The 13,076-nt window shown below is 41.1% G+C and overlaps 1 protein-coding gene across 1 annotated transcript in view; it reads right to left on the reverse strand.

Moving 5' to 3' along the window:
• The window catches only part of TMPRSS7 (transmembrane serine protease 7), an 84,384-nt gene that overhangs the window by 33,038 nt on the left and 38,270 nt on the right, over window positions 1–13,076 (reverse strand). Inside the window, exon 10 of the mRNA XM_036745362.1 lies at window positions 4,689–4,795. Coding sequence (XP_036601257.1) covers window positions 4,689–4,795 — 107 coding nt within the window. The remainder of the gene's footprint in view (window positions 1–4,688; window positions 4,796–13,076) is intronic.

Raw genomic sequence — 13,076 nt, forward strand, 5'->3', positions numbered from 1 at the left:
CCACTGACCGCTGAGACAGGCCTTGGTGCAATTAGCAAACAAATACATGTTCTGGACTTTAAACATAAATAAATAATGAGCTGGTAACTTTAAAAAAAATCACTGCTTGGAAAACACCACTTAACAAAAAAGTTCTTTTCCCCACCCACAGGCCAGCTTTTGGGTAGATTTTAAGTCTCTCAAGGGGGAAGGATATAAAGCTAGTTTGTCTTTTATTTTGTATTTCCAGTTTGTATCTGCAGTTCCTTGAACGTAACAGGCAATTAATAAATAGTTGTTGACCTAAATTTTACAAGGAAGCCCCAAAGTATTGCTAATGCCAGAAGGTATAACCTAGGTAATATTCTACATCCAGTGGAGATAAAAGCGGTTCTGATTAGAAATCCAGAGTTGGAGGGGATCTCAGACACCACCTAGTCCTAGTCCCTCATGTTATAGATGAGAAAACTGAAGTCTGAAGGTTGAGTGACTGGCTTTATACCACACAGGGAGGTCTCAGACTTGGGATTCTTAACCCAGGTCTCTTGCCTGAGAGGGCAGCCAGGTGGCAGAGTGGTTAGAGTGCTGTGCCTGGAGTCAAGAAGACTCATCTGCTTGAGTTCAAATCTGGCCTCAGACACTTACTAGCTGGGTGACCCTGGGCAAGTCACTTAACCCTGTTTGCCTCAGTTTCCTCATCTGTAAAATGATCTGGAGAAGGAAATGGCAAACCGCTCCAGTATCTTTGCCAAGAAATGGGATCACAAATCAGATGTGACTGAAAAATAATTGAATGACAACCTGGCTCCAGAGTGCAGGTTCTTTTCACTGAATTCTACTGCTTCCACAACATGGTTCATCACAGTGTCATAGAGATTGTGGTATCATAAATTGGAAGAGGCCAAAGGAATAATCTAGTCCAACAACTTCATTTTACAAGAGGTGACTGAGGCCCATAGAGGTCTAGTGACTTGTCTAAGGTCACACAAGTGACAAGGTCAGAATTTGAACCCAGTACCTCAGGCTCCAGATGTAGCTTTCTTTTCATTATATCTTGCTGCTTTCCCAGTAATGCTATGATAGCTTCTAATGACATCTCCAAGAATAATATTGCCTGAATTTAGTAGTGAGAAGCATCATTCCTGAAGTTCAGAACATTAGGAAGCGAAGATCTCCTCACCAAAAGGTCATTATGACAAATGATAATCCATTGTTTTAATTTCAAAGCTTAAACTCAGACAAAAATTCTATTACCTTCTCAAAGAAAGGTCAGAACCTATTTCTCTAACCATTCCTTCAAGCAAAATACTTGTGTGCCCTTATACAACTAAGTCAACAAGCAATTTATCAAGTGCCTACTATGTGCTAGTCCAAGGCAATTAGGTGGTTCAGTGGACAGAGCACTGGACTTGGAGTCAGGAAGACCTGAGTTCAAATCTAGCTTCAGACACCTACTAGGTGTGTGACCCTGGGCAAATCACTTAATTCTGTTTGCTTTGTTCTTGTTTGCCCTTCATTTTCATTTTCTTTTTCTTCTTTTTTGGGGGGAGGGAGGCAATCAGCATTAAGGTCCTTCTGACCTGACCTGAGCCAGTGCTCTAACCACTACACCACCTAGCTGTCATTTGTCCTTCATTTTCAAAGAGGACCAGTGACCTCATTGGATGATGTCTTGACTTGTGTGTCAACTGGATTTAAGTGAGGCAGAGTTGCCTTAATCCACTGGAGAAAGAAATGGCAAACCACTACAGTGTCCATGCCAAGAAAACTCCATGGACAGTGTTGGCATGCTGTGGTCCGAGGGGTCACAAAGAGTTGTACATTACTGAAAACAACTGAACAACAACAATGTGCTAGTCATTGTACTAAGTTCTGGGGATACAGAGAAAGGCAAAAAACAAACAATCCCTGCCCTCAAGGAGGGGAAGGAAACAAGAAAGAAACACCTATTCAGCATCTACAATGTGTGACACAGTGCTAAAGTGTCTTACAAATATGATCTCATTTGATCTGCACCCCTAGGAGGTAGTTGCTATTATCACCCCCATTTTACGGTTGAGGAAACTGAGACAGGTAGAAGTTATGACTTGTCCAGGGTCACACGACTAGAGCCTGAGGCTAGATCTGAACTCAGTTCCTGACTCCAGGCCCAGCACTTTATCTACTGTACCACCTAACTGCCCAGAGGTTGATTATGCACACACACACACACACACACACACACACACACACACACACACATATGTGTGTATATATATAAAGAGAGAGGGAGGAAGGGAGGCAAGGAGAGAGAGAGAGAGGAAAAGGGGGAAAGGGGGGGAGGGAGGGAGAAAGTATACATGTACATATGTATGTATAGTGTGTGTGTGTGTGTGTGTGTGTGTGTGTGTGTGTGTGTGTGTGTGTATCTCAGCTGGAAAGCACTAAGATTGAGGAAGACTGAGAAAGGGTTCTTACAGAAGGTAGGAATTTAGCCAGGACTTGAAGGAAGTCAGGGAAGTTGAAAGGCAGAAGTGAAGAAAGAAAGCTTTCCATGCATGAGCCATAGCCATGAAAAATTCCTGGAGCTGGGAGATAGAGTGTCTTGTTCAAGGAACAGCAAGTTGGCTGGTACCACTGCAGTGCAGGGTACATGGAGGTGACTAAGGTGTAAGCAGACTGGAAAGTTAGGAAGGGTCTGGGATATGAAGGATTATGGATGGTGGCCATCATCACTTGTGAATGACAGCAAGATCATCTAGGTGTGGAGCTGAAGTTGGGGGAAAGGGAAGAAGTAAGTCATGGGAAAAAATAAGTGTCTTTCTTGATAGAAAAAAGAAACTAAAGTACAATTTAAAATATGGGAACTAGGGAATACTTGGTCTGGCTCAGGATGCCAAGACAATCTGGATTTCTCTTTGTCCGCTTTGAAAAAGCCCAAGCTATGCATCCTAAAAGCCAAACAGAGAATTTTATATTTGCTCCTGAAGGCAATAGGGAGCCATGGGAGTTGGTTGGCTAGGGGAATGACACTATCAGAGTTGTACTTTAGGATGATCGATTTGACAGCTGAGTGGAGGATGGACTGGAGGGAGAAGAGACTTGAGTCAGGGAGAACCAACCAGCAGAGTATTGCAGGAGTCCAGGTTTGGGGTGATGAGGGCCTGCTAGAGGAGAAGAGGAAGCATATATGAGGGATATCACAAAGGTACAAAAGACAGGACTCGGTAACTGATTGGCTTTAGGGGGATGAGGAATTAAGAATATCACCTACCTTGCAAACCTTAGTGACTAGGTGTTACCCTCAATACCAAGAGGGAAGTTAGGAAAAGGAGAGGATTTGGGGGGAAAGATAATGAACATGATAAGGATAATAGACGTAGCTGTTTGTGGCTCAGTGGATAGAATACTGAGCCTGGAGTCAGGAAGACCTGAGTTCAAATCCAGCCTCAGATACTTTTTAGATGGGTGACCCTAGGGAAGTCACTTAATGTCTGATTGACCGACGAAAAAGATCCACTAGAGAAGGAAATGGCAAACCACTCCAGTATTTTTGCCAAGAAAACCCTATAGAAAATTGACAGTTGGTCCATGGGGTCATGAAGAGGCAGTACATGACTGATCAACTGAAATTCAACAAAAAAAATGAGTTCAGTTTTGGATATGTTGAATCCATGTGTTATCCGGTTTCAGATGTCCCATAGGCAGCTGGATGTGTGAGACTAAAGGTCAGGAGAGAAGGTAGGGCTGGACAAATAAATCTGAAAATAATCTGCCTCAAGTTCATAGTGAACCCATAAGAGCCAATGAGGTCACCAAGTGAAACACATAGAGAGAAGAGAAAAGGACCCAGGACAGAACTCTGGAGAACACCCACCATTAACAGCATAACCTGTGTGAACATGGAGCCAAGGAGACTGAGAAGGAATGGTCAGGCAAGAGGAGAACCAGAGGAGAGCAGTGGTCTGGAAAGCCTAGAGAGAAAAGGGTGATTAACAGTATCAAAGTGAGTGTAATTGGCCTCAGAGAGTTTGCCATAAATGAGAGGAGAGATAATGGGGCAAAAGCTTGGGAGGATGGATGGATCAAGTGAAGAGTGTTTGAAGTTGAAGGAGCTATGCGCCTATTCATAGGCAGTAGAGAAGCATCCAGTAGACAGAGAAAGATTGAAGATAAGTGGGAAAGTGGGCATGATAAAGGCGGCAACTCTTGGCAGAAGGAGAAATGGAATAACTGTGATCAAATAAAGAAATGTTAGAGTTCATTAACACTGAAGCAGAACACTTGCAGGTCATGACAAAATCAAGAGCATGACAATCTGTGTGTGTAGCTGAGGGAGGAGGAGGAGAAACAGTTCATAGGAAATAAATAAATTTCTTTTTTGATAGAAAAAAGAAACTAAAGTACAATTAAAATATGGGATCTAGGGACTACTTAGTCTGGCTCAGGACACCAACACAATCTAGCTTTCCCTTGTTCCCTTTGAAAGAGTCCCAACCTACATATCCTAGCTTGGTGGTATGGAGAACTCTGTTAGCTGGCTGCTCTCTATCAGCAATCATTCATATGTCAAAGAAGATCATACATGCAAAGAGTTTCGTAAAACTTAAAGCACTTCATAAATGTTAACTGATAGCTGTCTATCGTTTATGTAGCGCTAGGTTTACAAAGCACTTTATATGTTATTTCATTTAATTTATTGTTGTTGTTACTATATGAAAATCACTTACATGTGCTCATTGATTTCCCACCATCCATGATCACAGCCTTTCACATTCTTCTTGGTTATTGTGTAGTTATGAAATTTCAGTGCTATCCCTAGAGTTGGCAGGGGAGTCTGTGGAGAGCAAACAGAAGGTCAGGAGATGTCTTTTGATCTGAGTGCACATTCAGGTCTCCAGGGTTTTTGTTATTGCCCAAATGCCCAATAATACTTTACTACCATTCTTCTGAGATGGTCCTTGGAGGAGTGGGATATTATTTCCTGTCCCCATTGCTCTTTCTTTTAGAAAATTCACCAATAATACCTATTAGGAATGGGATTGTCTTTTCTAGCTTTCTCAAAGGGGTAGGAGAATGGAGGGGAATCTGGGAGAAAGAAAATATAGACATGAAAACAAAATAAAATTGAATTTCAAAAAATTGAAGCTGTAGTAATAGCCAGGGTAGAATGACTTGAGGTTTAGTAAATGACAACTAGAAATGAGCAGAACAAACTAAAAGACTGAGTCAATAACAATAAGCATGGTGAACTTGGAGAAGACACACTGGTCTGTGAATCAGGAGAATGGGATCTTATTTTTGCTTTGCCTTAGTCACAGTCACTTTCAACCACACCATGTTCAAGCTTCATCTCACTAAAGGAAAGAGAAAACGATCTTCTCTGAACTCCCTATTCAGGTTCAGAGGGCCATCTCCAGTCTTCTTGATCCATATCTGGCCACTGGACTGAACAGTGATGGACTGGACGGAACAGTGATGGAGAACCTGTCACCTCCTGAGGCAGCCAATTCCACTTTGAGACAGCTCTGATCTTAACTTTTTATTTTCATGAAACCTATACCTAGCTCAGCCTTCTGAAGCCAAGCACAAGTCTAGTGCAGAGGTTTCCAAACTTATGTGGCTTTCCACCCCCTTTAAAAAAATGCTCCGTGCCCTGCTGGAAATCCACTTTCTTTAACCCTTTAACTTTTTTTTTTTTAAAAATGACATCATTTAAAACATTTTTTTAAATAACGCATTTTAAATTTAATAATTTGTTGTAAATTTGTTTTTTTCTTGTACTGAAATTTTGGTGACACAATATTGTGTCATGTAGCCATATAGTATTATATTGTAAACAAGTCATTACACACACATAATTCCTGCCCATGCATGCTGGACTCCCAACAGTGCAAGACATGCTCACCTGCCAACACTTGCTTGTTAAGATCTGCCAGAGGACTTGACCACTGATTGGTTAAAACTTGCATTTTGTGTATTTATTTGGAAAATAATGTAATCAGTACAACTTTGATTCTGTTACACAACAGATGAAACATATACAAACAGTTTTTTCAAAATTTTCTTACTTGTCTTCTTTCCCTATGCTCCCACTGCCCCCTTGTTTTTATTCAACACTTCCCAATTGCACCCAAGCCTCCTACCACCCTCCTAGGTTGTTCCAGCAACCCCCAGGGGCAGTATTGCTCACTTTGGGAATCCATGGTGGTCTTTCTTCCACGGTTGTGTCCAATTCTTTGGGACCTCTTTTTGGTGTTTTCTTGGCAAAGATACTGGAGTAGTTTGCCATTTCCTCCTCTAGCTCATTGATGAAGAAATTGAGGAAACAGGATTAAATGACTTGCCCAGAGCCACACAGCTAGTAAGTGCCAGAGGTCACATTTGAACTCAGGTCTCCCTGACTCCAGAGCCAACATTCTACCCACTACACCATCTAGCTTCCCCATGACGGTTCTTCCACATGACAGCTCTTCAGACCTTGAGAGACATCTATCAGATCCACACTCTAAATGTCCCTAGCTTTCATAAGAATCTCATTGCTTGGAAGATTATTGTTGTAACATGGCCCTTACTGGCAAGACAGAAATAAGGAATTTGTGACCCTTAAGACTGGAAAATTCTTCCGCTCTCCTCCCACACACCCATTTTAAAGTTGGGTCTCCTATGTTACCCTCTGCTCTCTACTTGACTCATCAGAGGCAGTTATGTGGTGCACTGGGCCTGCCTGGAGTCAGGAAGACCTGAGTTCAAATCTAGGCTCAGATACTTCCTAGCTATGTTACCTTGAGTAGTCACTTAACCTCCATTGGCCTCAGTTTCCTCAACCATAAAATGGTATTATAGAAGCCCCTACCTCCCATGGTTGTTCTGAGTATGAAATGAGATAAATTTGTAAAGGTCTTAGCACAATGTCTAGCATTTTTTTTCTGGCATATTCTAGTCATTTTTTTCAGTTGTGTTCTACTCTTTGTGAACCCAGTTGGGGTTTTTTGGGCAAATATACTGGAGTGGTTTGCCATGTCCTTCTCCAGCTCATTTTATAGATGAGGAAACCAAGGCAAACATGGTTAAGTGACTTGCTATGGGTCACACAGCTAGCAAATATCTGAGACCAGATTTAAACTCAGGTCTTCCTGATCCTAGGCCTGGTGCTTTATCCACTGCGCCACCTATCTGGCATATAGTAAGAGCTTAATAAATGCTTGTTACCCGTACTTCTATCTCAAAATAAAAAAAATAAAAAACTTACAAGCCATGGTGAGATTAATTTTCCAGCCTTAACAATATGTTTTTAAAATGATATTAAAACATGTCCTATTTTCTGCTACTCTCCGTGAATGTTATATTCTAGTCAGTTACCTGCTTTGCCTCTGTTAGTTCTGGTTCAGTTGTGGTTAGTAGTCTGGTGAGATAGTAGTGATCAGAAAACCAAGTCAAATTACTGTAGAACTAGAAAGAATAGCTATGTATCATCAGGACTTGCCTCTGTCTGCTTTAACTTCTCTGACTATCTCTATGTTACAGATGGGGAATCATCATCCGAATCCAATATCTTTCCCAAACCAAACTCACCTATTATCTTATTTCCAGTTTGGTTCAGGAAGAAGGCCTATCTGGTTCACCACAAACATAACTTTCAAGACAAAAACTCTGCGATCACTGGGAACCGTATCTCCAAAAGCATACAGAAGTGAAATGGACTGAGCCTTAAAAGTCCTGGAGCACTTCCTCTTCTCTCTCTTCCCTGAGCTGGATAACCCTGAAGTCAAGGTCAAGATCTGAACACAACAGTTAAGGCTCTGTATGGACAACGGATGAGCATTCATTTCATCACCTACCCTTAATGCTCAGCGTCTGAAGGGGTCTGGAGGGATCTGACGCAGTGGAAAGAAGGGAAAATGCAGAAGGGGAAGAAATGCCTTAGAAATATCCTAGATCTGTTCCAGGTATGGGTGAAGAGTGAGTTTAAGAAGACCACAAGGCTGTCTTTTCCAAGGGGAGACAGGATATCTCCCGTTTCAGTATGATATAGTATATAAAGAATTACACAGTTCTGCATTTTATACATAATAATAATAAACAGCTCACATTTATTTAGTACTTTGAGGTTTACAAAGCTCTTTGTATTATCTCATTTGACCCTCACAACAACCCTGGGAGGGTCTATGATTATCCTTGTTTTATAGATGAGGAAACTGAAGCAGATATAGCTTAAAATGACTTGCCCAGGGTCACACAGCTATTAAGTCTCTGAAGTTGGATTTGAACTCAGCCTGAGCATGTTGTGCATTGTCCCATCTTTCTGCCAAGGTGGCTTCCAGATTGTTGAGATGGGAGGGACAGAATCCAGACCTGTGACTTCTTTGGTATAGGAAATTTTGGGATGAGGAAACTCCTTCTGTCCATCTTGGTTGGAAACTCCTCTGTAACTTACACTCTTACTGAGCTGCTCAGAACATTGAGAATTTAAGTGATTTGTCCAGCTTATATACCCAGGGTCCAAGGCTAGCTCTCTATCCACTATAAGAGTAGTAAGTCACATGTTAATCATGCTTTAGAGGTTGCCTTTTACACATGTCATCTCACTTCATCCTCAGGATAACCCTGGGAGGAAGGTGCTATTTTCATCCTCATTGTACAGAAGGGGAGACTGAAGCTAAGAGAGGCTGAGTTGTCTAGAATCACACAGCTAGTGAATCTCTGAGGCAGGATTTGAACTTGGGCTTCCTGATGCTATGTCCAGCCTCTATCTATTAGGCCACTTGACTGTGTCTTTTAAGAGCCTAGGCCTTTGACCTACCCAGAGAGAATGGTCCCATGAAATGATCCACATGAACTTGTGGAATAATGCAACTCATTCTAAGGGATTTGGGGGGGGGGGGGCAGCTGGGTGGCACAGTGGATAGAATGCCAGGCCTGGAGTCAGGAAGACTCATCTTCCTGAGTTCAAATCTAATCTCAGACACTTACTAGCTGTGGATCCTGGGTAAGTCACTTAACTTAACCCTGTTTGCCTCTGTTTCCTCATCTGTAAAATGAGCTGGAGAAGTAAATGGCAAACCATTGCAGTATCTTTGCCAAGACGACTCCAAATGGGGTCAGAGAGAGTCAGATACACCTGAAATGACCAAACAACAACAAAAACTCCAAGGTTTTAGGAACCCTTTTCCAATTCCCCACGCAGGCCAGGAGAACCCTTTAATGCCCCACAACTACATGCCACTCAGGCTGTGAAAACCTAATGAAACACACAATACTGACATGACCCTGCTTAAAGTTCTGTGCAGACAGACAAAGCAATAAATATGTTCAGTAGGTTTTTATTTGCTCATGTGACATCCCCCAGCTCTTGCTGCTTTTCTAACTTAATCAAAGGAAATCCAGGCCCTATCCTGGTGCAGGGCTGCTGTACTCTCAATGCTGGCCCCTTGACTCTGGGCATGAGTTAAAAGGATAACTCAATTCAACAGATATTTATAAAGTACTGAACTGGGTGGTAGGTGCTGGGGAACCAAGGATGAGAAACAACGCCGGAGTTAATGATAGCATTTGGAACCAGAAATTTAAAAGCTAAAAAGAAAGTACATGACAGTATATATGCTAACTCTTCAAATTTAAAAATCTCCTGATTTTTCTTATCTTATTCCCAGTATACAAAACCACAGAATCTAAGTTAGAAAGGGCTTTTGAGGAATTTTGTCCAACTTCCCACATAGTTCATTACATGAGGGTTGTGACTGGTGACTGGCCAGCCTCTGCTTGAAGAAAGCCAGTGAGAAGAACTCAAAGACAGCCTGTTTCACTTTTGAACAGTCCTAATTGTCAGAGAAGGCCAGCTCTGCGGCTCAGTGGAGAGAACACCAGGCTAGAAGTCAGGGAAGCTCGTCTTCCTGAGTTCAAATCCAGCCTCAGATACTTAGTATCTGTGTGACCCTGGATAAATCACTTCACCCTGTTTGCTTCAGTTTCCTCATCTGTAAAATGGATTCGTGCTTATTTAATCTATTATCTTATGACTAACTGATCAAGAATCTCATTTGGAAATGAGTCAGAGTCAGAGAAGGGAAACCCCAAGTACTGGGAAGTAAGACAAAAGATTTATCTTCTAATTCCTATGGATGTAAAAGTGTGATCTCACTGATTAAAGGGTGGGTGTCTGGTATCAAGGGAACTCCTGATACTGATGCTGATTATGAATAATTCACATTTCTAGTGAACTTTCTCCCCCTAGACCTGTTATTTCATCAGTATAGGGATCTCTCAGTGATGTAATTCATCTACCTTCTCTGAGACTGGTCAATTTAGAGAGTTGCTTGACAGGGTACTAGGAGGTTAAATGATTTGCCCAGGGTCACACAAATAGTAAAGCTCCATATTTTGATTTAGAAACGAGAACTAAAAAATAAAAAGAGGAAAGCTAAAAAAATTGTTTTGGCTACGTAAAAAATATTCTAATTACAATCATGAATGAATGAATGAATGAAAAATCATTAAAGAACCTGAAATGTATAAAGCACTGTGTTGAGTGCTAGAGATACAAATAGAAAATTTAGACAGTTCGTGCTCTCAAGGGGCTCACATTCAATTGTTGTTGTTCGGTTATGTCTTTGTGACCCCATTCGTGGTATTCTTGGTAAGGATGCCAGAGTGGTTGGCCATCTCCTTCCTCCAGCTCATTTTACAAATGAGGAAACTGAGGCAAACAGGCTGAAGTGACTTACCCAGGGTCACATAGCTAGTAAATGTCTGAGGCCATATTTGAACTCAGGATGATGAGTCTTCCTGACTCCAGGCCCTTGGTGCCTCTATCCACTGTGACAACTAGCCTGCCCATCACATTCAGTTAGGGGGGAGATAATACATCTGTTGTAGGGGGTGTTAGTTGCAGAGCAATTGGAAAAGTCTGGTGATCCTTAGATTGCAGCAGCAAAGTAAGATAGTAATGGTAGTTAAGTGGTGCAGGTGGTAGAACAAAGACCTAAAATCCAAAAGAACTGAGTTCGAATCAGGCTTCAGATACTTACTAGTTGTGTGACCCTGGGCAAGTCACTTAACCTCTCTACTTCCCTATCTGTAAAATGGGAACACAAATAATAACTACCTCCCAGGGTTATTTTAAGGGTAAAATGAGGTACATGTTCGTAGAGCATATCATAAACTGTAGAGTGCTATATAAATGCTAGCTATTATCTTCTTTTGTGTTATTTCTATTTTTGGCAATTTTAAATACATTGATTATTTAATATTTGAAATAATTATTAAAATATTTAATATTTTATTTTTCCCCAATTACATGTAAAAATTATTTTTAACATTCATTTTTTAAAAAATTTTGAGTTCCAAATTTTCTCCCACTCTCCCCCCACCCTCTCATTGAGAAGGCAAACAATTTGATATAGGTTATTATGTCATTTCTCTTAATAAAATCATGTCGGTGTCTGACGAACCCCTTCACGGTGCCAAGGCAGGTGACGCTTTCTTTTCTGGATCTTGAATATATGTGGCTGCTGGAATTTGGGGGCTCCAGTACTTGCTTGTGGAGGCATTCCCTAGGTAAAATCTCCACAGGGTTGTTTGCCTGGCTAATTTGCTGTAGGGCAAATCTTGAATCTGGGCCAGTGGTCTGGAGGGCATGGTTAACCTGGCATTCATTGATGAGAACTGCTTCCCATTTATACCTACCCAAAGGGTAACACAGTAATGCTTAGCCACCTCTTTACAGATCATGAATGGACTGAGCTTTAGGGACTGCTTAATAACATCGCTTGATAACAACAGTACAGTTAATTTTATTCACTTTTTCCCCATGGCCTAGAGACAGTTTTTCTTTTGTGGCTCTACCACCACCTAGTGACAGTGTATGCATCTGTAGTAATGATACCAAAGGGAGCTAACTAGTTCAAATCTTAGATACTGAACATATAATGCAAAGTTTAATGAGAGGGTGATTCCCCAGACAACATTGTATAAGCGCACCTAGAAATTCAGAAGCACAAGGGAACCAATTCCAAAATGAAGTTATGTGGAGACCAACAGAACTATTTAGAACAGGCTGACTTGAGGATCACTATGTGAATATTGCTATCCTAGTAGATTTGAAGGATCCACCAACCAATCAGCAAGCATCTATTAAACGCCTACTATGTGCCTGGGGAAACAAAAACCAAATAAGTCTCATAGAATCATTAAACCATAGGATGTAAAAGCCAGAAGAGACATTAGTTATCATCTTGTGCATTGCCATTCTACAAAGGAGAAAAGTGAGATTTAGAGAATCCAAGTGCCATCTGTCAGCACTAGAATTCATATCCTTCTAGTCTCTTGTCTTGTGCCTCAGTTATAGCTGACCAGCTCCTACCCCTTTATTTTCAGTTTCCTTGGGCAAAGGCAGCTGTTTGGTGTGACGATAATTTTGATACCACCTACTCAAATTAGTCAGCATTTACTCAGTTTATTGTCATTTGATGGATATCAGTGATTATATCAGTGAATTAAGCAGAATAGGATTAAATTTAAGTTAGTTACGTATGTTAATGTTGATAGGATAAGAATTATATATGCTAAGACCAAAAAATCCTCTTTTATGTTAGTGATATGATATTATGTATTAGTAATATCCTTGTAGGATAAAATCATATGACTGTCTATTATGGAGAATTATATCACATTAACCCTGGAGCTTGTTATAGCAGCATCAATACCCCCACCCCTATGAATCATTATCACTGCTACCTGTTGACTTCTCTTCTCACCCACCACTTCCTTAACCCCTAGGATACGCTGACCAAAACACCACATGTTTGGCTTCCTAGGAAAACCCCTGCTGAGGGGACAGGTGGAATGCCTTTAGTGGGGAAAAACCTGCAGTTAATGACTCAAAAGCCCTTCAACTAATCATAGAATTTCCCCCTCTTCTGCTGTTAACCAATCATGAAATTGTATTGGCACATTCTCTTTTTAGTGCTCTCCCAAGTGTGTAAAAGTAGCTAACCCCCAAGGGGAGGGGTCATTGATCATGAGGAAGATCTTGGACCCAATTGATTAGTGACCTTCATGCTCCCTAATACATTAAAAATGTTTGGAGTACCTCAGTGTCCTCTTGTTGCACATTGGAT

The sequence above is a fragment of the Trichosurus vulpecula genome, chromosome 2 (assembly GCF_011100635.1).
Source record: "Trichosurus vulpecula isolate mTriVul1 chromosome 2, mTriVul1.pri, whole genome shotgun sequence".
Lineage (NCBI taxonomy): Eukaryota > Metazoa > Chordata > Mammalia > Diprotodontia > Phalangeridae > Trichosurus > Trichosurus vulpecula.